The sequence below is a fragment of the Impatiens glandulifera genome, chromosome 3, assembly GCF_907164915.1.
Source record: "Impatiens glandulifera chromosome 3, dImpGla2.1, whole genome shotgun sequence".
Lineage (NCBI taxonomy): Eukaryota > Viridiplantae > Streptophyta > Magnoliopsida > Ericales > Balsaminaceae > Impatiens > Impatiens glandulifera.
In genome coordinates, this window is record NC_061864.1 from 7268577 (window position 1) to 7294181 (window position 25605).

Below are 25605 nucleotides of genomic sequence, written 5' to 3' on the forward strand. Positions count from 1 at the left end.
GGATCCAAATGAATAAAAATAAATACAAAATAAATTAAAAAAATTATAATAATATTTATTTAATATTTAAAATTATTAAAATAAAAAATATAACGTTCTCATTCCACATTTTATTCACTTCGATAAAACAACTTATTTTCTCGCATGTTTCATCACATATTTTTTCCGAATTAATCTCTCGTCTCGTGACCTCACACTTTGGTCAATCAAATATTTGATTCATATTTGTTTAACCACTTTCAAATGATACTGGTCTATTATCCCTCGACAAACCACATCTTAATCACACTTGGTTAAAAATTTGTACTTGTTTTTGTTAGGTTGCAAGTTCGAAATATATAAATAACATTTTTAATTTTATTTTTAATCGTTTTAAGTTTATGGGCGGGTCAACCCACAATCCAACCCAAATATCCATTACTCTCACATAAATATTCAAATTAACCACAGCTCTCGACCCGGTAATCCAGACACTTTAAAAATTAAGCATTATTATTATATATATATATATATATTAGTTAGTTAAAAATTTAAATTTTTATTGTTAAAATGTCTCGAGTTCATCAAATTTGATGTTGAATTTTAAATATAAAATGTTGTTAGCCTAGTTGGTTAAAGGGTTGTATTTATTTTGTTTGGTTGCAAGTTTGAAACATACAAATAATATTTTTATTTTTATTTTTAACCGTTTTAAGTTTATGGGTGGGTCAACCCATAATCCGACCCAAGTATCCATTTACTTTCACATAAATATCCAAATTAACCACAGCCCTCGACCCGACAATCCGGACACTTTAAAAATTAAGCATCATTATATATATATATATATATAGATTAGTTAGTTAAAAATTTGAACTTTTATTGTCAAAATGTATCGCGTTCATCAAATTTGATATTGAATCTTAAATATAAAGTGTTGTTAGTCTAGTTGGTTAAAATGTTATATTTGTTTTGTTAGGTTGCAAGTTCGAAACATACAAATAACATTTTTAATTTTATTTTTAACCGTTTTAAGTTTATGGACGGGTCAACCCAAAATCCGACACAAGTATTCATTTATTGTTAGGTTGTACTTGTTTTGTTAGGTTGCAAGTTCGAAACATACAAATATCATTTTTAATTTTATTTTTAATCGTTTTAAGTTTATGAGCGGGTGAACCCACAATCCGACCCAAGTATCCATTTACTCTCACATAAATATCCAAATTAACCACAGCTCTCGACCCGGCAATCCGGACACTTTAAAAATTAAACATCATTATATATATATATTAGTTAGTTAAAAATTTAAATTTTTATTGTCAAAATGTCTCGCGTTCATCAAATTTGATGTTGAATTTTAAATATAAAGTGTTGTTAGCCTAGTTGGTTTAAAGGTTATACATGTTTTTGTTAGGTTGCAAGTTTGAAACATACCAATAGCATTTTTTATTTTATTTTTAATTGTTTTAAGTTTATGGACGGGTCAACGGTCAACCCACAATCCGACTCAAGTATTCATTTACTCTTACATAAATATCCAAATTAACTACAGCTCTTAACCCGGCAATCCGGACACTTTAAAAATTAAGTATCATATTATATATATATATATTCTCTTAATTAAGCATGTTTATTTTACCATTAAGGTAAATAAATATTATTAAACATTATAAATTACCATATAATATAAATATCGCCTCTTCTCCTTATACTAACTCTAGATATGGGAAAGAAAAACCTATCCCAAGTCTACGTGTCATAAAATGACTGGCTTCACAATGCAAACAAAGATTATTGATTATATCATGATAATGTCACGTGGTCCACACCACATGAGAGACATGACATTTTAGTTCAATATTAAAACTAAATATTTTGAAAAATATAACCTCAACTAAAAGCACTTTTTATTTTCTTTTTTTTATTTGGAGTTGAATGTAATTTTTGAAAAATATAACACAAGATAATCTAAGATATTATTTTACCAATTTATTTCCACAGAAAAATAAACATGAGCACCATTAATATATTTTTAGTTGAATGAACTATTAAATATATATATATATATATATATATATATATATATATATATATATATATATTCTATAATCTAGTTTCTTTATATATTTCAAACAATATGGAAGATACATTTTTTTTTCTATAAGTTTAATATATCCTCCATCATATTTTTTTTAATATTAAATGTTTTCATGAAAACATTAATAATTAATCTCATATAAAATCCAATCTAAAATGAATTCTTATTTACTTAGTTGGGGACCTAACCATATTCTTATTTATCTTTAAGGGTTTGATCAATAATTTTGGAGGATCAAATTATTTCAATAACCATAATTTAGAATATTGTTGTAATAAAATATCTTATATTATTATTTTTTACAATTATTTATTCAAATAAAATTAAAATTCAACAAAAATCTGCATCATGACATAAAATTCAAAAAGATTATTATGAGATTAATATAATAAAGATTAAGAACTAAGGGCGGTAATAAATTGTAAGGAATAAATAGTAAGTCACTTTAATCAATTTAAAGTGGCTTATTATCTTAGATTCTGAATAATGAATTCACTGGGGGCAATTAAAGTACTATTACACACACTATTTTTTTAAAGGAAAAAATAACAATTAATGAGAGTAAAAATCTTGTATTGATAAGATTAATAACAATATTAATCTAACCAAGATAGACTATAATATTGAAAGATTTTTTAGTTAAGATTCTGAAATGGTTAATTTTGGTGAGTTTTGAGTGTATTATTTTTTTTTCAAAATGAACAGTTTTTGTCGCTATTTTTAAACGACTATCATTTATATAATATTTAATAAAAAAAAATTTAAAACATTTTTTTAGTTAAAATGTTATTAATATATACTAGCATGTTTCTTTTAAATTCAATTAGTCAATAACCTGAAATAAATATGAGTTATATATAATATTTAATTATTTAATTAATTATGATAATTTAAGTGACAGAAATATTATCATAAACTATAATCTTATAGTCAATTCTCACTACAAATTACCTCAGTTAAAATGGAAATCAAAACTACGAGGTGGTATTAGCTTATAAAATTTAATAATAATAATAATAATAATTTTTACATTACTTATAGTTGAATTTTCATTGCATATGAAGCATAATTAATAATTAGAGAATAAAACCTATTTCACACTAGCATAGCATAGTTGTAAATTTTGTCTTCTGCTTTTTTACATGGGTTGGTGATCTTGTGGTCATGTATGGGAGACAGCCCAATTGTATGGAAGCCTTGTAATTGACAACTAAATCATACTTAGCCATGATAATTTTATTTATTAGTATTATATATATATTTAGGCTAGTTCGATTTTGAGTTATTTGAATAAACTAAAAAAAATAAATTAAAATTATTCTACTTTTTTTCTAAATTTATTAACCAAAATATTAAAATATAATTTATTTAAAATTATTATTTTTTATTTAATTTATATATATCAATACATTTTAATTTTTTTTACTAAAAAAAAATCATTACCTTCTTAAAATCATCATCGATCATCATTTTTCTTACTCCTCTCCAAGTTATTCAAATAATCACTGCTGAACAACAAGTCCTTACTTAATATTCATAAGTAATGACTTTTATTGTTGTTGTCGGCCAAATTGTCTTGTTTAGATCAAACTTGTCATCATATTGTCCAATAACCACGTCACGTCATGCCAAAACATTGACCCGATTTGGTCATTGTAGATGTTGATCAGACTCATCAAGATCAACCCAAATTTCACTTCTTCCTTTTTCTGGAAGAAGAAGGTCATATTAGCCCTTGAACTTCATCTTGAGTGTCAAATTTGGGGACATAGTTGTTTTCATTGATTAGATTGTCCAAAAACCATATAGAATCAATATATACCTTCTTATGCTGAAATGGACTTCTTTCCCTCGTATATCTCGTTTGAAAATTAATTTAAATGATATTATATTAGTATATATATAACTTAGTTATACACCACACATTTAAATTATTTATATGCTACAGATCGACTTTCATAGTTAGCCGATAAAGCCTTTTGCTATCACCAAATTAGTAACAGGAAGATAGAAAAAGTTTGAGAAAATTTTTGTGAAGGAAAATTTATTTGGTGGCTCGGGGCAAGAAAATGCAGCAAGTAACTTCAATGGAGCAACTCAGACCGGGGAGGGAAAAGAAAGAAAAGTAATGTTTAAGATTTTTTTTTTAATCTTTATCTGCATTATGTTATTTTTTATTAGGAAGTTTGTTTAAAAGTTAGGCCTGGTTTGGATGAACTATTTCCTGTCCTACCCACATTTCAAACAACTTTTCTCAAACTATCCACATTTTCATTCTCATTTCCAAACTACTCACCTTCTCTCTACAATATTAATTAACTCATTAATTAACCCACTCTCCCTCTTAACCCACTAATTAACTCCCTCTCCCTCTTTTTTTAAACCCATTAATTAACTCTCTCTCTCAACTATTAATTAATATCCTCACTTTTAAATTATTAATTCATTCATTCTATCTCAATCAAATAATTAAAATATATTATATAAATATTAAAATAAAATAACACATGTATTTTATTTTTATTTTAATATATAAATATAATATATATATAATTCAAATTAAATACACTAAATTAAATAAATTAAATAACTATTATAAATTAAAATAAAATAGAATACATAAACAAACTTAAAACTTAAAATAAAATACATTACATAAACCTTACATCACAATAAAATACATAACATTATAATAAAATAAAATATATAATAAATATTAATCACATTTAATATACAATAAAATGCATATTTTATCTTTATAATTCAATTTTTTTTCTATAACATTTGTCTTATCTTTTAATGACTTTTCATCTAACTTTTGAGTTAGTGATTTGTCAATTCAATATTATATTTATAGTGATTTGTTAATTCAATATTATATTTATAGTAATTTGTTAATTATACTCTTATATAATTAATATAAACTTTTAATATTTATGTGTTATTTTATTTTAATATTTATATAATATATTTTAATTATTTGATTTAGATAGAATGAATTAATTAATAGTTCAAAAGTGAAGATATTAATTAATAATTGAGAGAGAAGGGTTAATTAATAAGTTTAGAGAGAGGGAGTTAATTAGTGGGTTAAGAGAGAGAGTGAGTTAATTAATGGATTAATTAATATTATAGAGAGGGAAGGTGAGTAGTTTGAGAATGAGAATGAAAAGCTGGGTAGTTTGGGAAAATTTGTTTGAAATATGGGTAGGATCAGAAAGGGTTCTTGTTCGGATTGAGGTTTTTGAAAAAACCTAAAGAGGGAAAAAATAATGATTGGTGATGATTTTGAGGAGATGATGATTATTTTTGATAAAAAGACTTAAAAAGTACTGATATATATGAATAAAATAAAAAATAATAATTTAAAATAAAAGGTATTTTAGTATTTTAGTTAATGAAATGAGTAATGTGATTGTCGAGAAGTGATTTGATTGAAAAATTAATTTAGGATGAATTAAAAAAAAAAAAAAAAGAACAAAACCTTAACCATGTTTAAGTAAATTTGTGTTTAGGTTTTGTTTGAATAAAAAGAAAAAAAAGAGCTTATTATCTGTTAGAAAATAAACCGTTAAGTCATATCAAGTATATTAATTGGTTTAAATATAACAAGAAGGTGTTGTAGCGTAGTGGTAAACACCCATGCCTGTCACACATGTGACCAGGGATCAAATCTCATCGACAGCAAATAATATTTAAAGTTTTGCTATTTCAGGGAAGCTGAGCAAAATCCGAAATTTACCTATAGGTCGCCGATTGAATATCAAACCGGCCAGAAGAAGCTATGAAAAAAACCTAAAGTCATCCAGAACCGACTGAAGAAAACCTAACCGGTCAAGCTACCAAACCGATCAAGAGTATTCGGTACGTGACCGCACAGAGAAAGGATCGGCCAAAGCTCAAAACCGGAATCATCAGGAACAAGGAACCGGACCGGATGAACAAAAGAACCGACTGAAGAAAACCTAACCGGTCAAGCTACCAAACCGATCAAGAGTATTCGGTACGTGACCGCACAGAGAAAGGATCGGCCAAAGCTCAAAACCGGAATCATCAGGAACAAGGAACCGGACCGGATGAACAAGAGAACCGACTGAAGAAAACCTAACCGGTCAAGCTATCAAACCGATCAAGAGTATTCGGAATGTGACCGCACAAAGGAAGGATCGGCCAAAGCTTAAAACCGGAACCATCAAACAGCCGATCAATCCACAAGGCAATCATAACCGGAAGAAGTCCGGTTACTTCACTATCAAAAGACATTCGGCCAAGTCAAGTGGCCAACCTAGGCCAAGTCAAGAGGCCGACCTGTACAAGAAGACACTTTGGGTATCTGTTGAGAATGATACCAAAGGAACAGACTGAATACTTCCATATCCATGCAAGTCTGAGGAAAGACTGTAGGCTGCAGAAAACAGTACTACCGGATCCTTCTACTTCGGGATAAGCCAGAAAGGAAATCTTCAAAGTACAGACAACTGTCCAAGCAGACAGTGCCTACATTGAGTAAAAGACAAACCCAGCAGGTTTGCTTTACAGACCGGCAGGTCTGAAACAGGATGCCAGGTCTGAGATTGACCGTCAGGTCTGAGGAGAAGACCGCAGGTCTGAGACACTGAATCACTGCATCTCTGACCAGCCAATCAGATTCAAGGAAGTGAAATATGACCGTTGGCATATTTCACCTATAAAAGGAGCAGCTGAAGAGGTGTAAAGTGTGGACACAAGACAAGATAAATTAAGTGTGTTTATCTCTCTACAAGATTGAGAGCTTAAGTATGATTACAATTTCGGTGTAAATTGTACGGGTGTTATCGAGCAGGAAATAAGTCTCGATCGGATTGTATTTGTATTCCTTAGTGAATATCCTTCTCGCGGTTTCGAGAGGAAGGGGTGACGTAGGAGTTTTATCTCCGAACATCCATAAAATCTGTCTTGTGTTATTTACTTTCTGTTGGCTTCACTACAAAACCGACTAACCTAAACATACCGCCACAAACCAACTTCATACTGACAATACCGAATATCCAGATAACCGAAACCGACCCACCATCCTTCAAATCTCCATCATCCGAAACCGATTCCGCCTATCATACACGTGTACCGCTTCAACTTGAAAACAAACCTCTTCCGCGCTTGAACCTAGTTCAAGGGTTTGTGACAGGTTGTGTAGTATTGAAACCCCGGTGTTAATCTCTAACCGGATTAACCACCACCCTACGAGTGAGAACCGCTAACCGGTCCAACCCCCGGTCCACCAGCGGCGACCTAGATCCTAACAATTGGTATCAGAGCAGTTAGTTTCAATACTCAAGCAAACATGTATCAAGATAGGCCTCCAATGCTAGAAGGTGAAGACTTTGCCAACTGGAAGGCACGGATGTATCTACATCTAATCACCTTGGATGATGAAATGGAGTCCATTCTAACCGAAGGACCGATATTCATTGATAAAGATAGAAAAGAATGGACGGCTGAAGATAGGAGAAGGAACAATCTGGACAACCATGCAAGAAACCGGATCTCCAACAGCGTAGACAGAAACACATATTGCAAGATCAGAGATTGTAAAACCGCGAAGGAGACATGGAACACAGTTATCCAGATCTTCGAGGGAAATGAAAGAACCAAGGAAAACAAGTGGGAATGCAGAAAACCGAGGAGAGATGACCGGAAACCGGACAATCAAAATAACCGAAATAACTATCAACAAACCGGTGAAGGAAGTGAGGTACCGAAAGCACTAATAGCCGACGATGGTGGAAGTTTGTGGGCTCGTAGTGACAGCGATGATGAGCTCACGTGCCTCATGGCAAATGAGGAACAGAAAAATGGGAACCAGATTTTCTATTGTCTATGAATGTAGGTAAATCAAGACAAAGGCTTGGAAAAGACAACATTGCATTCGGACAGCCGGCTGCTGACAGACACATCACATGAAGGGAACAAGCATGAAGTGGCTAACATCCTCACAAAGCCACTTCTCGAGTCTAAGTTTTCTTCCCTTAGAAATATTTTAGAATTATTAGATTAAACCGGCCAAACAAACATAAGATTTTTTAAACCGGCCTACTTCTTACTTCTTGCATGGTTTTGAATATTTATTCTAAATAATCAAAAAGGGAGAAATTGTTAGATAAAAGATAAAGACTCTTCCAAAACCTTTCTCAAAATTTTCTCCCAAAATTTTTCGAAAAATTCTCTAAGTCTTTTTCAAAAAACCGGACAAACAAAAACAACCGGCCTACGGTTGCAAACTTACATGATTTTGATAATTTTAAATAAAATAATCAAAAAGGGAGAAATTGTTAGAAAATAAACCGTTAAGTCATATCAAGTATATTAATTGGTTTAAATATAACAAGAAGGTGTTGTAGCGTAGTGGTAAACACCCATGCCTGTCACACATGTGACCAGGGATCAAATCTCATCGACAGCAAATAATATTTAAAGTTTTGCTATTTCAGGGAAGCTGAGCAAAATCCGAAATTTACCTATAGGTCGCCGATTGAATATCAAACCGGCCAGAAGAAGCTATGAAAAAAACCTAAAGTCATCCAGAACCGACTGAAGAAAACCTAACCGGTCAAGCTACCAAACCGATCAAGAGTATTCGGTACGTGACCGCACAGAGAAAGGATCGGCCAAAGCTCAAAACCGGAATCATCAGGAACAAGGAACCGGACCGGATGAACAAGAGAACCGACTGAAGAAAACCTAACCGGTCAAGCTACCAAACCGATCAAGAGTATTCGGTACGTGACCGCACAGAGAAAGGATCGGCCAAAGCTCAAAACCGGAATCATCAGGAACAAGGAACCGGACCGGATGAACAAGAGAACCGACTGAAGAAAACCTAACCGGTCAAGCTATCAAACCGATCAAGAGTATTCGGAATGTGACCGCACAAAGGAAGGATCGGCCAAAGCTTAAAACCGGAACCATCAAACAGCCGATCAATCCACAAGGCAATCATAACCGGAAGAAGTCCGGTTACTTCACTATCAAAAGACATTCGGCCAAGTCAAGTGGCCAACCTAGGCCAAGTCAAGAGGCCGACCTGTACAAGAAGACACTTTGGGTATCTGTTGAGAATGATACCAAAGGAACAGACTGAATACTTCCATATCCATGCAAGTCTGAGGAAAGACTGTAGGCTGCAGAAAACAGTACTACCGGATCCTTCTACTTCGGGATAAGCCAGAAAGGAAATCTTCAAAGTACAGACAACTGTCCAAGCAGACAGTGCCTACATTGAGTAAAAGACAAACCCAGCAGGTTTGCTTTACAGACCGGCAGGTCTGAAACAGGATGCCAGGTCTGAGATTGACCGTCAGGTCTGAGGAGAAGACCGCAGGTCTGAGACACTGAATCACTGCATCTCTGACCAGCCAATCAGATTCAAGGAAGTGAAATATGACCGTTGGCATATTTCACCTATAAAAGGAGCAGCTGAAGAGGTGTAAAGTGTGGACACAAGACAAGATAAATTAAGTGTGTTTATCTCTCTACAAGATTGAGAGCTTAAGTATGATTACAATTTCGGTGTAAATTGTACGGGTGTTATCGAGCAGGAAATAAGTCTCGATCGGATTGTATTTGTATTCCTTAGTGAATATCCTTCTCGCGGTTTCGAGAGGAAGGGGTGACGTAGGAGTTTTATCTCCGAACATCCATAAAATCTGTCTTGTGTTATTTACTTTCTGTTGGCTTCACTACAAAACCGACTAACCTAAACATACCGCCACAAACCAACTTCATACTGACAATACCGAATATCCAGATAACCGAAACCGACCCACCATCCTTCAAATCTCCATCATCCGAAACCGATTCCGCCTATCATACACGTGTACCGCTTCAACTTGAAAACAAACCTCTTCCGCGCTTGAACCTAGTTCAAGGGTTTGTGACAGGTTGTGTAGTATTGAAACCCCGGTGTTAATCTCTAACCGGATTAACCACCACCCTACGAGTGAGAACCGCTAACCGGTCCAACCCCCGGTCCACCAGCGGCGACCTAGATCCTAACATTATCTTTAAAAGTATTACTTTAATATAATTTATTATAGTATTCAATTAAACATGATTTAAATTATTAATTATATATATATATATTTATTTATATCACAAAATTTAAATAATTAAAAACAGCTTCCTTTATATCAAATAATTATTTTAAAATAATCTACCCAAAGTATACATGTATATATATAAATTAGCATAAGTAAAAGGTATGAGTACAAAATAAATTGTGGCAATCCTTACTTAAAAATAATAATCATTTTTATAATAAGTAAAAAATATTATGAAGATTAGTAATGGTAAGTAAAATAAATTATTGAAAAATAAAAATTGGATAGGCTTGGTGCTGGCTCAAATAATCAATATGAATTTCATTAAAACAAAAATCAAATTCATATTGGAATATACATGGTCTAGCTTCTAAAATTTTAAAGAAAAAAAATTAAGAGTTTAACCTTTTTAATTAGTTAAAAATTAAAATCATTAGCTGAATTAAATAAACTCAATTTAATCAAAAACAATGAATTTCTTTTATCCAATATACTCAAATTTTTAAACATTTTGACGGAATTTGAAAAAAGTTTGACATGGCGTTGAAAAAATAAAAAAAATCACTCTTCCTCACATCTTTTTCCTTTTACCTGCCAATTCCAAGTTTCCAAAATTTCTAACTATCACTAGTCTTAAATAATCATAACTTATGTGTAATTTTATATTTAGTCATAAAATAAGTATTTTTTTATATCTAAATCTATATATAATAAATAAGTTTACATTTATATGTAATTAAAAGAAAAATATTTATGTATTTTTATATTTTTTCTCATATTTTTTTTAATTTACTTTATTAAATGCATAAATTAATTTAATATATTTATTTTTAATTTTCATATAAATAAAATATATTATATTATATTATACAACACTACAAATAACTAAAAATTTATTTTAATATCTAAAAATTAAATTAAATATATATTTAGATAAATAAATAAGTTATATATTCTACGTGGTTTAATTGTAAGTTAATAAATAAAAGTTTATTATATATTATATAAAATTATAATTATAATTAAGATAAGTAAAAAATAAAAATTATATATATATATATATATATATAGTGTTTATATTATTTATGATTTACAAATAAAAATAAATAAATTTGAAGAAAAAATATTATATAAATAAATAAAATTATTTTAAGGTATTTTTTTTTGTAACCACCTTATCAATTAAAGGTTTGGTTGAAAAATGCTTCTTCAATTTATATATAAAAAAAAAAATTGGAGAAAGAATATTATATAAATATAAAAAATTATTATGAGGTTACTTAGGATTGTGTTGGAAAGATAATATATATTCATATAATGAGAAAATATATAATTTATATATAATGATGAAAATTAAAACTTTGTTTTTATATATTTATATATAAAATGAATGAAATATAAATCATAATTATATATAAATATAAAAATTAATAATAAAATATAATATTGAAAATATAAAAATTAATTAGGATAAAGTTTTTATAGCATATAACAAGTTACCTATAAAAGCGGATGTATCAATATATAAGGTTTCAACAGATCAACAAATAGATACCTTATGGGCTATGGCTAGTTTCAATAAATAATAATAAAAAGTTTTTTAAATAAAGCCCAAAATTCAAAATAACAAAAGAGAAGTAATAAAATGCTAAGGGTCCATCTTTCGGCCCAATCTCACTTAACAGCTGCAAGAGAAATAAATAATGCATTCAAACAACCCTTCAATTTTTAGTAATAAAATTTTAAAAATCAATTTCAATTGTTTTTACTAACATTTCTTCCTATAATTATTTTATAAACAACCAGAGTTCCAATCTACATGTTGTCCACATTCCGAGTCTCTATAACTATTTATTTTTGTCAAATAATCAAAAATATATTTTAAATGTTTATAAATAATAATATTTGGATTGATTTCAATGATTAGATGAGATATTAGTATTATATAAATTTATTTTTTTTAAAAGGGTATATAAAATAAATATCCAACACTACTAATATTTTTCAATTTGACATAAAAACATTACATTTCTCAACATGAATTAATATCCAACACTATGAAAAAACAATTTTCATAGAATTTTTTTTTGTCAATTAAATGCTTAGTCTCTGTCCGTCGGTGGGTCGAGGTCCCACGAAGAGCACGACTGATAAACTTGTACTTATATATATAATTATATATTATAAAAATGAACAATAACATTCTTATATAAATGGAGAATTGACATCTTACCTATGGTGTTGAAATTAATTTCTCAATTTTACTGTTAATTTATATAAAATGGAGTATCTACATTTTATAATCATATATTTAATTTAAATAAAAGGAAGTTGTCTAGGTATATATATAGTTAAAATAATAGTCTAGTAGTACACTACTGACAGAAGCTCTTCAATTATTTTTGATACAAATTTATTCCTCACTTTTTGACTCCTTTGTCTCAGCACCAAAATTAATGTGCATATCCGTAAGGGGATACAATTATTGAGATTTATATTATTTTTAAAAAGTAACATGTTATTCATTTTCTTTTGTCTCAATTCAAAAGTTATATTTATTATTCTGACAAATATTCACCATAATTTAAAATCAAGTCTCTCTATAAAATATTAATATTTATAAAAATTATTCTATAATACTTCCACGCTATACCCCTAAGCTCTTCAAATTTCATAATTTCATCTCTTATCGTATCATAATCACAGTCTAAAATATATTTAAAATTAAATCAACATCATTCTTTTGTCAATCTCTGTCCATGACTTTTGCTCATCTAATATTTTTTATTACCAATAATCAACTACTAAATATAATTAGGATAATCCTTTCCCACAATGTTCAGAAATACCTATAACTGACATTTGAGATAGAGCTGAATTTTAATAAAACAATATTATTTTATTTAAATTAATATAAAAAAAATTATAATTTTTTTAAAATTCAAACTAAAACCCAATTCGGAATATGGGTGTATAAATCAACATTATATAATATTTTAGTGACATAATTGTTAATTTGAAAATTTTTTTAGGTCAATTAAAATGTCATGCTTCTTCATTTAAATTTTAAAATTTGAGAATCTTATAATAAAAAGATTTTATTTTAATATTTTTAAATGTTATCAACTTATTATTTAAGTATGATATATAAATAAAAGATTAATTTATTAGTTTAACTACTTCAGTTGAACGAAGGTTTTAATTACCAAATTTTAAATAATTGTCAATAAAACCACTTAATTTATTTATATTCAATAATTAATTAATGACATAAATAATTTATTTATTTATCTATAAATATATATTTAAAACTATCCGGACAAAATCTCTTTTTTTTTTATTAATTTGCTTTAGCATTAAGTAACTTCAACAAATGAGAGATATGGGTTAATTTGATTATATGATTTTGTTTTTACTTGTAATGGACACGGCAAGTTAAAGTGGGTTTGCTAAAGCCGTTGGATGGAGTCTTTATGGCATGAGATGAAGTCAAACTCGGATTACTAATAAATATGCACCGTTGGATGGAGCCATCGAGGGTTTCCTGCTTTTTCAATATCTTCTTCTTCTTCTTCCTTTGAGCTAAAAAGCTTACCTTTTTTCTATTTTTCTCTCTCATCTATTAAAAACAATAAAACATTCGAAGGCCAGAGCTGGATTAGTGAGATCCTGAAAGCGAATCTAAGCGAGAGTTGATGGTGGAGGATTGATATTGGCTTGATTGATAAATGCGGCGGCGCTTTGATTTTGAGTTCCATTGTTAGGGCACGATTTTCCTCCTAATCTGTTTCGAGATGAATCGAGGTCTTAGGGCTCCGGAGAGGCCCCAAATTAGGAGTCTAAGAACATCGATGGTGAAGGAGAAGGATGAAGATCTCGCATTATTTCTGGACATGCGGAAACGGGAGAAAGAACGCGATGATGATCTGTTGCTTCAGAATACACAACTGCTTGAAGCTCCTCCTTTAGGTAGGAAAAACTTTGTGTGTTCATTACAGTTTCTGAATTTCTTATTCAAGAGTAAAGTGTTTGAAGCTTCTTCAGGTAAGATTACATTTTGGGCAAATTTTTGATGGAAATAGAGATTGATTGATTAACCTCATTTCAATAACTGGACTCTTGAACTATAGATTTGAACACATAATAATATTTATGTGAAGTTCCTTCTTCGTTTGATTTGAATTTGTAGATTTGTTGGTGGTTGTTGGTGTCAGCCTACTAAACAATAATAATGCTCATCTCTTCCTTTTTATTTGCTGGGTCCGTTTGTCTTTTTATTCTATTTTTTTTATGTAGTAGATAGACAGCTTTTGAATAAATTTCACAATAGTTTATTCCTGGTATTCCACTGTGCTTTAAATAATTGGTATCTCATGTAACACCATTTATTTTTTAATTTCTAGGTGCAGAACAGGGGAGATCTTCTTCTACACGTGCCCCAGCAAGGAAAAATTATTCTGATGATTTCTTGAATTCCGAGAATGATAAAAATGAATATGACTGGTAATAGCTTAGTCTCATACAGTCTTTATTTTTATACCTTTAAGCTACTTTCTTGGTTCACTTCTACCCAAGAATTGATATCTGGTTAATAAGGTTCAGTCTAACCAAAGAATAATCATTGCACCTGAATTTGGAAACACTTCTGTTCCTACTAGCATGTCCAGATTGATAGAGAAACCCCAAATGAATTTTCTGAACATGTGTCTTAGTATGCTAAGTACAAGTGTATCCCTTTTCCAATTGTAATCTACACCTGGATTAGAAATCTGATAAAAATGGTGTTTCCAAATGAAGTAAATTGTAGTCAGAAGTTCCTTGATCAATCTATGTATGTTCCATAATTGGCATCATTAACATAGTAGTTTAAGACAAAAACTACAGGCAAGGCCATCATCCCTACTACTATATCCTATATTAGTATTATGTATTGGGGTTTAGGGCTTCAATCTTATTTGTCTTTTGAAGGAAAGATTTTTCGGACATCCATTTCATTTTTTTTTTTGTTTACTCATAAGAATTGCATGCAGAATAATATAATATGCTATGCAGATCATTTCTCCATAATAAATTACACCTTGACATGGTTTAGGGTGTCATCTTTAAGTATTGTTGCTATTGTGAGTTTTTTCTTCCAATCCATTTTACTCAATTGGTTTTCTGTCGGAAAGTAGTTAAATTTAACAAGCTTCTCTTCTGTTGATTTCAGGCTTTTAGCTCTCCCTGGTACTCGTCGTTTGCCTCCAGTGGAGATGGAAAAACCTAGAACGGTTATGAATCAGGTTGGGACATCAAAAGCTCGCCCTGTGGCCCTGAAATCCAGAGTAAGACTTCCATCTAGGTTATTATTTGTTTGTTGGGAAATGGGGTTCATTTCACAATAAACATTATCTTGATCTAATCTCAGATCTAAATGAGAAACCACAATAATTTCTGCCTGATAAAAGAAGTGTTTCTATGGGCCCTCTTGCATATAGTTCATCTAGGCATTCTGATCTCAATTTATCATAATCATTACATGCAACTAACTTTTGTATTCTTATATTTTTTAAATGTCATAATAGGTAGCAAATACTCAGTCAGAGGCTTTTGGCAAGAGTAATTTGGCATCTAGACAGCCTACTGCAGCTTCTGGCTTGAATACTAGTTCAAATTCTACAGGGCTTCGCAGAGCCTCAGCAGCATCGGCTGGTCCAGGATCAACAAGACCTTCTACACCAACTAGACGTCCAACATTAAGTTCATCACCCAAACCCACTTTGACATCATCTAAAACCATTCCATCAAGAACATCGAAACCAACAACGACAACTACTACATCTAAGCCAGCAAGATCTTCCACTCCAACCTCCTCCAGGTCAACAACATTGTCTACAAATAAGTCTACAGTTCCAGCAAGATCATCTACCCCAACCAGACCCAGACCCTCTATACCTTCATCTATGCCCCAATCGAGGTCAGCAACTCCAACTCGTAGACCAACTGTCACAAATACATCTGCCTCTTCTGTTAAGTCTAATTCAGCTTCTGCACAACCAAGAGCAAGTTCTCCAACTGTGAAACCTAAATCATGGAATCCTTTGGAAATGCCGGGATTTTCACTTGATGCACCACCAAATTTAAGGACAACCTTACCTGACAGGCCTCTTTCAGCTAGTAGGGGAAGGCCTGGAGCAACAAACTCCTCTCGATCTTCTTCTGTTGAGCCGCCGATGGGCAACACTGGAAGGGTCAGAAGACAATCATGCTCTCCCTCGAGAGGGCGAGCCCCCAATGGAGTTATTCATGGTAGCGGAAGCTCTGTTCCAGCAATGAGCCGCTTACATGCTAAAGCTAATGACAATATCAGTCCTGTTCTGATGGGAACTAAAATGGTTGAAAGAATGATTAATATGCGGAAACTGGCACCACCAAGACAAGATGATAAACACTCTCCTTTGAGTAACTTATCCGGTAAATCCTCTTCTCCAGATGGTTCGGGCTTTGGAAGGACAATTTCTAAGAAATCATTGGATATGGCTATCAGACATATGGTATGGATTCTCTTCTCTCTCTCTGCTTCATTTTGAATACTGAATTAATTAAGTGTATGATAAAGAATTGATCTGAATTTTAAGTAATGTCCAAAAAGTACTTTTTATGGTAACATAATTTGATTAATTGACTTAGCCTCTTACTATATTTTATCAAGTTAAATCATTCAGCTTAGCGAATGAAGACAGATTTTCTAGCTTAATTTAACTTGAATCTAAGTGATTAAGAGATATTTGTTATGAATTTAGTACAAATAAACACAATTATCTTACTATGGGGTTGGACTGTTGGAGCAGGATATAAGAAGGACAATTCCAGGTAGTTTACGGCCATTGATGACAAATATCCCAGCTTCATCTATGTACAGTGTGAGAACAGGCCATTCCCAGAGCAGAACAGTTAGCGTTTCGGATTCCCCTCTTGCAACTAGCAGCAGCAATGGCAGTTCTGAAATGAGCGTTAACAACTGGTTATACCCAGAAGGAGGGAATGAAGTGGATGAAGGTATTAGCAGCAGCAGGAAATGTACTATTCTGTCCCCATCGTCCAGTGCACGAGGCAGGTGATGTGACCATTTTACCCCTCTTTTGTCTAATGGCGGATGTAATCGCATTTGTTGTTTAGTTTGGGCGAGGTTGTAAGTACAACGAATCTTGCTTGCCCGGGAAACCCGATTGTTGTCTCGGCTTATTAATTATGATATACGATCCATGTAAAGTCAATTGGATTAATTAAGACAGATATAAAGAGCTATGTGTTTTGGTTAATTGTTACATTTTTAGTAGGTAAGTTTAAGTTGCAATCAAGTATTTGATTTTTGCATGGATGTTTTGAGCTTTCTAGGAGAAAAAAAAGCCTTATTTATGTTTGTTTTGGTTTGAAAAGATGAATTTGATTCATAATGTTTTTTGGAATGGATAATCATTATAAGTCTATTTCTGATTTCTCCTTTGAATCATCCTTAAAGGCTGATATTTGTACTTAAGTTTAACAACCACATTTTAATTTTATTAGAAGAAGTCAATAATGAACTGAATCAACCATTCTAACGGAATTTGACTAAATTGTTTGCAATGACTTAATTATTACATTTGATTTAAAAAAAAAAATTGTTTAGGTTTGAAGATTTAAACTTATGATTATAACATTGTTAAATATTTTTAATTATTAAATAAATTATAAATTATTATTATTTTATTTATTAAATATTAAATAAATATTAACTTAAATAATTAATATATTTAAGTTACAGTTATCTAGTTTTCTTATAATTTATATTCATCTTTATAAATTAGTTTTAAATAATAAGTAAAATTCAAATTCACCAAATAATAATTAAATTTTCAATAATAAATTTTCACCTATAGATTTCATATTTCAAATGACAAAAGATCATTTAAAATTAGGAATTCATTTCTCACCTGAGAAGGTTTTTAAGTTATAGTTGAGGAATATACTAACTTGTAAATTAAAAGAAAATATTATATCTTCCAATTAATTAGATTAGATATTACTTTTTGGTTCAAATTAAAATGATAAAAGTATTGAATGATTAAAAGGTTTAATTACACTAAGAATAAACTATTTAACAACTTTTTCATATAACAGTTTAGTTTGAAATAAGTGAAGGTCTTGATTGAGTTGAATTATTTGAATTTTATATCTTACCATCATTAATTAATCTCTTGATAATCACAACAACCAACTAAAATATTAAAGAGAATTGAGGAATTTTGAGGAAGATAATTAGGAATGATGTGGCGCAGTCCAATTAACCAGTCAAATAAAATATATCCCATATATATTTATATATTACATTCAGAGTGAACACAGCTCAGCTCAGCTCATGTTGCAATAAAAAAAAATGGAGAATCTGACGAAATAGAATATATATATACACGTTGAATTCAAATATCTTTGTTTTCCGTGCATCCTTCTTCTTCTTTTTCTGGCGTGCTTGAATTGAAGTAATATATATGTGATGTGAATGAAAGATCGCATACACACACATGCACTTTTCTACTTAATCAACTGCAAATTTATATATATATATCATTGGATCAGGAATCTCATCAAATTCATTCATATCTCTTGCTAATTGCGATGATGAAATCAACCGGCGTTCCTTTTCATCTTGTAAGTTGCTGCGTTTTCGTTCTCTTCTTGCTTTTACTAACCTCCTACGCCGTCGTCGCCGACGCCGCTAACGACACCGACCGTCAAGCGCTGCTCGAGTTCAAATCTGCGATAACCCGGGATCCTCTACGAGTTCTTGACTCATGGAACGATTCGGCTCACTTCTGCGACTGGAAAGGCGTCTCCTGCGACACTCTTCACCAATCGGTCATTTCACTGGACCTCAATTCGATGCAACTCGAGGGTACACTCTCACCCCATATCGGAAACTTGACCTTTCTCGGCGGACTAGATCTCCAGAACAACGCCTTTCGAGGATTCATTCCCCAACAGATCGGCCGTTTAACCACTCTCTGGTATCTAGGGCTGGAGAACAACTCCTTTGCAGGGGAGATTCCGATCAACATTTCCCGCTGCCTAAACCTACAGTTCTTGAGATTAGGCAATAATCAGCTCGTCGGAGAACTTCCCGGAGAACTCGGAAGCTTGTCCAAGCTCAAACAGCTCTTCATTTACTTCAATAATCTCACCGGCCCGATTCCTCCTTCATTTGGGAACCTATCGTCTCTCATCCAGCTTTCCGGAGCTGGAAATCGTTTCATCGGCACTCTTCCCTCCTCACTTAGCCGGTTGAAGAATATGACATATCTAGCCCTAGGGGATAACTTGCTTTCTGGTACGATTCCTCTTTCCATTTTCAACATGTCGTCTCTCTTCTTCTTGCATCTTCCCCTCAATCGCTTCCATGGAAGCCTTCCATCGGATATAGGTTTCACTCTTCCTAATCTCGAAGTTATCAACGTCGCTGGAAATTTTCTTGACGGACCCATTCCCATTTCTATTTCCAATGCCTCAAATCTCATGAGACTTACAATACCCGGAAACAAATTCACCGGAAAAGTGCCGACTTTAGAGAACGTCAAGAAACTCCGGTGGCTAAGTATTTCTTTCAACAACCTTGGAGGTGACGACGACGATGATGATGATATGGGTTTTCTCTCTTCTTTAGTCCACTGTACCGAGTTAGAGGTGTTCGCCATTAATGGAAACAACTTTAGAGGCACAGTCCCTGAAGTTGTTTCTAATTTCTCTTCCCAATTGAAAATAATGGCCATGGATGCGAATCAAATAAGGGGAAGCATACCAGGCGGCATCCAAAATCTTCATAGCTTAGAGTTGTTGTACATGAACAATAACCGATTCAATGGAACTATTCCAGCTGGTATTGGATCTCTTCCAAATCTAACCGAATTGAAACTTGGATTCAACAACTTCACAGGGAATATACCATCGTCCTTAGGGAATCTCACATCCTTGACCGAATTAAGCATTAAGCAGAACGATCTGACGGGCAGTATACCTTCAACATTAGGAAATTGCCGGCGATTAATTTCGTTGGACCTTTCTGGTAATAATCTTAATGGAAGTGTACCCATGGAAATCCTCAGCCTCTCGTCCTTATCGATCTCTCTCAATCTGTCAAATAACCAGTTGGGTGGTTCTCTTCCGATTGAAGTCGGAAACTTGATGAACTTAGCCAAACTGGATTTGTCTAACAACAAGTTAACCGGAGAAATTCCTAGCAGTATTGGAAAATGTTTAAGTATGGAAGAGCTATTCATGCAGAGAAACTCGTTCGATGGAAACCTGCCTTCGTCTCTAAGTTCATTGAGGGCCATCCAATTCCTCGATCTTTCCCAAAACAACTTTTCCGGCAGAATTCCAACTTCCCTGGAGGACTTATCCTCTTTGCAGATGTTAAACTTGTCTTTCAATCATTTTCAGGATGAAGTTCCACTTGGAGGAGTCTTCAAGAATGTAACCGCCGTTTCTTTAACAGGAAACGATCAACTCTGTGGGGGAGAATCATCGTTCCAACTACCCGTATGTCGGGTTGTGGGTGGTGGAAAGAATCGAAAGAAGTCGAATTTGGTGAAGATTTTGGTCCCGCTAATTCTAGGATTAGTTCTGATAATCCTTATCGTGTTTTCGGCATTTCTTTATCGTTCGAAGAGAAAACGTAAACAGCAGCCCTCAACAGAGCTTCCGATATTGGCATCGGTTATACAAGTGTCCTACGACAAACTCCTAAAAGCGACCGATGGGTTTTCGTCTGGTAATTTGATCGGCGTTGGAGGGTACGGAACAGTGTATAAAGGTAATCTCGACGAATTCGCAACGCCCATTGCAGTCAAAGTTTTAAACCTTCAAAGACGAGGAGCGAATAAGAGCTTCTTGTCGGAGTGTGAAGCATTGAGAAATATCCGGCATCGTAACCTTGTCAAAATATTGTCTGCTTGCGCCAGCATTGATTTCCATGGGAATGAGTTCAAGGCTCTAGTTTACGATTTTATGTCCAATGGAAGTCTCGAGAATTGGTTACACCCACAAGACGGTTCCATAAAACTGAGCTTTCTTCAGAGACTTAATATATCTATCGATATTGGTCTTGCGCTGGATTATCTACACAATCAGTGCGAAACCCCGATGGTGCATTGTGATCTGAAGCCGAGTAATGTTCTTTTAGACAACGACATGACAGGCCGTGTTTCAGACTTTGGACTTGCCAGGTTCATCTATGGAGGAGAAGAAGAAACTGAGAAAAGAAGGGATGAAACGGAAACAAACACAATTGGAGTACGAGGAACTGTCGGTTACGCTGCCCCAGAATATGGAATGGGAAGTGAGGCATCAACAATTGGGGACATGTACAGCTTTGGCATAGTATTGTTAGAGATATTCTGTAAGAGGAGACCAACAGATGAGTTATTTAAAGACGGTTTAAATCTCGCTGGTTTTGCAAAGGCAGCATTGCCAGATCGAGTAATAGAAATCGTAGATCCAATACTAGTTGAAGAAGCCATCACTCACAACAGCAGCAGCAATATTGAAGCTTCTCTGGCTTTCATAATTGGCATTGCTGTTGCTTGCTGTGAATATTCTCCAAAGGAAAGAATGGATATTAGTAATGTCATCATCGAGTTGCAACACATAAGAAGCAATTTTCTCGTGGCCGCGAAGAAGAAGAATCTGTCCACACCATCGCGCGGGTAATTTGCTTTCATGGAATGGAAAGAACAATCAAAGGAAAGAGTATTTGTGATCATTTAATTACATATTCAAATGTTTACATTCAATCAGATGGAAGAAAGAAGTATAGTTAAATTGAACCTTTTATCTAGATGAAGTAGATTCTCTGTCTTTCAATATTAAACTCAGCTCATCCACCACATCACCAATATCCATTCTATCTCGTGTTGTGTCCATCGAGCACTTGACTCCGATGTTTATCATCGAAGCGAGGCATTTGGTGTCGTCTTCCTTCATGTCCTGAAGAAGCATCGGATCCACAATCTCCAATATGCGGTCTGGAAAAGACATCTTAGCGTAATTGTGGAGGTTTATGTCTTCACCAAACATAGGATCAGTTGGCTTCTTCCCAGTCACCATCTCTAATAATAAGATCCCATAACTGTATACATCACCATATGTGGATACCTCTCCTCCAACCCCATACTCTGTATAATATTTGTTGGGTTTTTTAGAAATAATAAAAAATAATAGTTTACATGCATAAATGTGTTTTTGTTTTCTTACCTGGAGGTGCATAACCAATTGTACCCCTTATTCCAATTGAACTACCATGTTGATTTGGCTCCATAACCATGAGCCCAAAATCTCCTACATGAGCTACCATGTCGTTGTCGAGTAGGATGTTGTTTGGCTTTAGATCACAGTGAATTACTGGTGTCTGGCAGTGTCGGTGAAGGTACTCGAGAGCAGAAGCCACGTCAAATGCAACTCTAATTCTCTGAAGAAGAGTGAGCTTGGGGAGTTCACCAGCTGCAGTGTTAGCCGTGAGGTTACCATGCAGCCAGCTCTCCAGGCTTCCGTTTGGCATGAACTCGTAGACTAGAGCTTTGAATTCATTACCTTGGAAGTCGATGCTTGAGCAACAAGTATAGATCTTTACAAGGTTTCGATGCCGAACGTTTCTCAAAGCTTCACATTCCGCTATAAAGCTCTTTGAAGCTCCTCGACGATTAAGGTTTACAACTTTGACTGCGAAAACCATCTCATCATCGTTCAGGACTGCTCTATACACAGTCCCAAAACCGCCTGTTCCCACCAGATTTGATGGAGAAAATCCGTTTGTTGCTTTGAGAATCTGCTCGTATGACAATTTCGGGAATGTTTCTCCCGGAAGCGACTCCTGAACATTCTTCCTGTCTTTTCTTCTTTTGAACCAACATAGTATCAGTAGAACTAATAACCCAACTAGAATGGATGTTGCAGAGGCTGCTATGAGTATTATTTTCAGAAGCTTTTTATGTTTCTTCGGTTTCAAGATGGTGCATTTCGGTAGCTTTAGTTCAGATATGCCACCACAGAGCCTTCTGTTCCCAGAAACCAACGTGGAATTGAAGTTTGCAAATACTCCTTTCGTGGGCACTTCACCTTCGAAGTTGTTGAAAGACAAGTTGAGATTACTGATGGAAAACTCACCAAGGAATTCGGGAATTCGTCCAGACAAGTTGTTGCGCGAAAGATCTAGATTCTGTATGCCTTTCAAAGAAGCGAGGGAGGAAGGAATGGAGCCTCTAAAGAAGTTTCCCTGCAGGTAAAGGTTCTGAAGGCTTGTGCAGCTGCCAATACTTCTTGGAATTTCACCTGACAATTCATTGTCGGACACATCTATTTGTGCCAAGTGTACTAGCTTCCCAACTTCATCGGGTAAGGATCCAAACAGACGGTTTCTAGCTAGACTTAACGTAATCGACAAACTGGGAATTCCAAAGAGTTCTTTCGGAATAGTGCCTGAAAGATTATTGTCTTGAATGTACAACCACGTCAGTTGTTGGCAATTTCCAAGACTCGACGGTATAGTTCCTTCAAACCTATTCTCATGAAGATAAAGGTCATTCAACAATGTCAAGTTTCCAATGGAAGGAGGTATAGAACCCGTGAGCTGGTTACTGCTAAGTGTCAACCTTTGAACTTTATAAAGGTTACCAATGTTAAGTGGAATTGAGCCCGTTAGCTCATTGTTACGCAAAGATAACAAAGTTAAGCCGGTTAAATCACCTATCCAAGGAGGTATTTCTCCATACAATTGATTTCCACTGATAGCAAAATGATACAACTTTTGGGAGAAGTTACCCACATAGCTTGGCAAAGCGCCCTTAAACTGGTTATCCTGAAAACCCAAGACCTGCAAATCGGTACAGTTGGCTAGAGACACAATAAACTGCATCTCATCCGGTTCCCCACTTCCAAGATTATTGTTCCACATTACCATTCCGTAGAAGCTTTTCATACGCGAGAAATCAATGGATAGCTTACCACTAAAGCTATTATTTGTCATGTCAAGCCTTACAAGACCAGAAACATTGGATAATGAAGAGGGTATTGGTCCATCAAATTGGTTACTTCCCAGCTGAAGGAATTGGAGATTAGGAAGCATTAATCCCAAGTTTGGCAGTAGTTTGCCACTAAGGTTATTCCCTGGTAAGGACAAGATGTTAATGGAAGAAATGTTATATATAGAAGGAGGGAGGGTACCGAAGATTCCAGTCCCACCGAGCCCAAGTGCTACCAAGTTTTTCATTCGCCCAAATATATCAGGAAGAGTTCCTCCAAAAGGATTCGAAGATGCTGATATGGTTTGCAGAGAGGTTAAGTTTCCAATGAAAGGAGGGAAACCTCCGGTGAAGTTATTATCGTGGATGATAAGGTCAGTGAGGTTTGATAAGGAGGTCAACTCTTGAGGCAGTTTACCCATGAGTGAGTTGTAAGCCAAATTGAGGTAAGTGAGGTTCAGGCATTGAGACAAATTGGGTGGGATTTGTCCTTGAAGTAAGTTGTTGTTGAGATTAAGGATTTGTAATCTCAACAAATTACCTAATTGATAAGGTATGTTACCCTTGAAGGTATTGTTACCAAGCTTGAGCACTTGAAGGAAGCTCAAGTTTCCCAAGTGTGGGGACAGAGAACCAGACAAGCCCTTGTCTGTCAAGTTTATGACTAGGACTCTCTGGCTCTTGTTAGTGCAGGTAATTCCAGCCCACTGGCAGAAATGGGTGGAATTGTTCCATGAGCTGGTGGTTGAATATGGGTCGTGAAGGATTCTTGACTTGAAGGCTTGTAGAGAAAGGAAATCTGTTTCATTTCCTCCAAGTGCATTAGCTTGAGATATCATTATTATTACTACTGAGAGGAAAGAGTTAATAAAGAGGAAGGTTCTCAAACTCATAATTTTGTCTCTGTGATGATGAATCAATCAATCAATCTGGGGTTCGAGTTAATAGGATGATGATGATAATGAGGCAAATTGATTTATAAGCACTAAACAAGCAGTAAACATCATTTTTAATAATGATATTGTTGTCTAATGAGTGTTGACTTTGAATATATGACTATAACAAAGGGAATCTTGGATTTGACTATGTTATTATTCTATGATGTCAGAAGAGTGGAAAATCATCTTCTTCAATCAATAGTTTTCTCATTTATGTGCTTACTCAGCATGTTTTTATTTTATTTTATTTGTTTCTGGTTGAAATCTTTTCACATCTTTTCATTTTCTCAAGAGGTCATTAGGTAGATGCCAAGAATATTATATTAAATTTTAGAGTACAGCTTCCCATTGGGATTATTGAGGATAATTTATAATAGGACATCTCTTTGAGACTTTAATGATAATGTTGAGAGTTTTAATTTAATTTATGCTAAACTAAAATTTGTCATTAAGTAAGATTTTATTTACATACATATAAGTAT

The 25605-nt window shown here is 33.5% G+C and overlaps 3 protein-coding genes across 3 annotated transcripts; 2 read left to right on the forward strand and 1 right to left on the reverse strand.

Moving 5' to 3' along the window:
• The first annotated feature begins 13746 nt into the window (after positions 1-13746).
• Positions 13747-17515, forward strand: LOC124931386 (serine/arginine repetitive matrix protein 2-like). The gene is made up of 5 exons (XM_047471836.1): positions 13747-14124; positions 14559-14658; positions 15365-15479; positions 15720-16688; positions 16986-17515. Exons 1-5 carry the CDS (start codon positions 13950-13952, stop codon positions 17253-17255), a joined length of 1629 nt encoding a protein of 542 aa, XP_047327792.1. The 5' UTR covers positions 13747-13949; the 3' UTR covers positions 17256-17515.
• Positions 17516-18777: 1262 nt separating this feature from the next.
• On the forward strand, positions 18778-21996 carry LOC124931384 (probable LRR receptor-like serine/threonine-protein kinase At3g47570). The gene has a single exon (XM_047471834.1). The coding sequence runs from the start codon at positions 18793-18795 to the stop codon at positions 21877-21879; it is 3087 nt and encodes a 1028-aa protein (XP_047327790.1). The 5' UTR covers positions 18778-18792; the 3' UTR covers positions 21880-21996.
• LOC124931385 (probable LRR receptor-like serine/threonine-protein kinase At3g47570) lies at positions 21907-25038 on the reverse strand. The gene is made up of 2 exons (XM_047471835.1): positions 22423-25038; positions 21907-22343 (listed from the first exon to the last, which is right to left on the reverse strand). The coding sequence occupies exons 1-2, from the start codon at positions 25022-25024 to the stop codon at positions 22000-22002; spliced, it is 2946 nt and encodes a 981-aa protein (XP_047327791.1). The 5' UTR covers positions 25025-25038; the 3' UTR covers positions 21907-21999.
• Between the last annotated feature and the right edge of the window lie 567 nt (positions 25039-25605).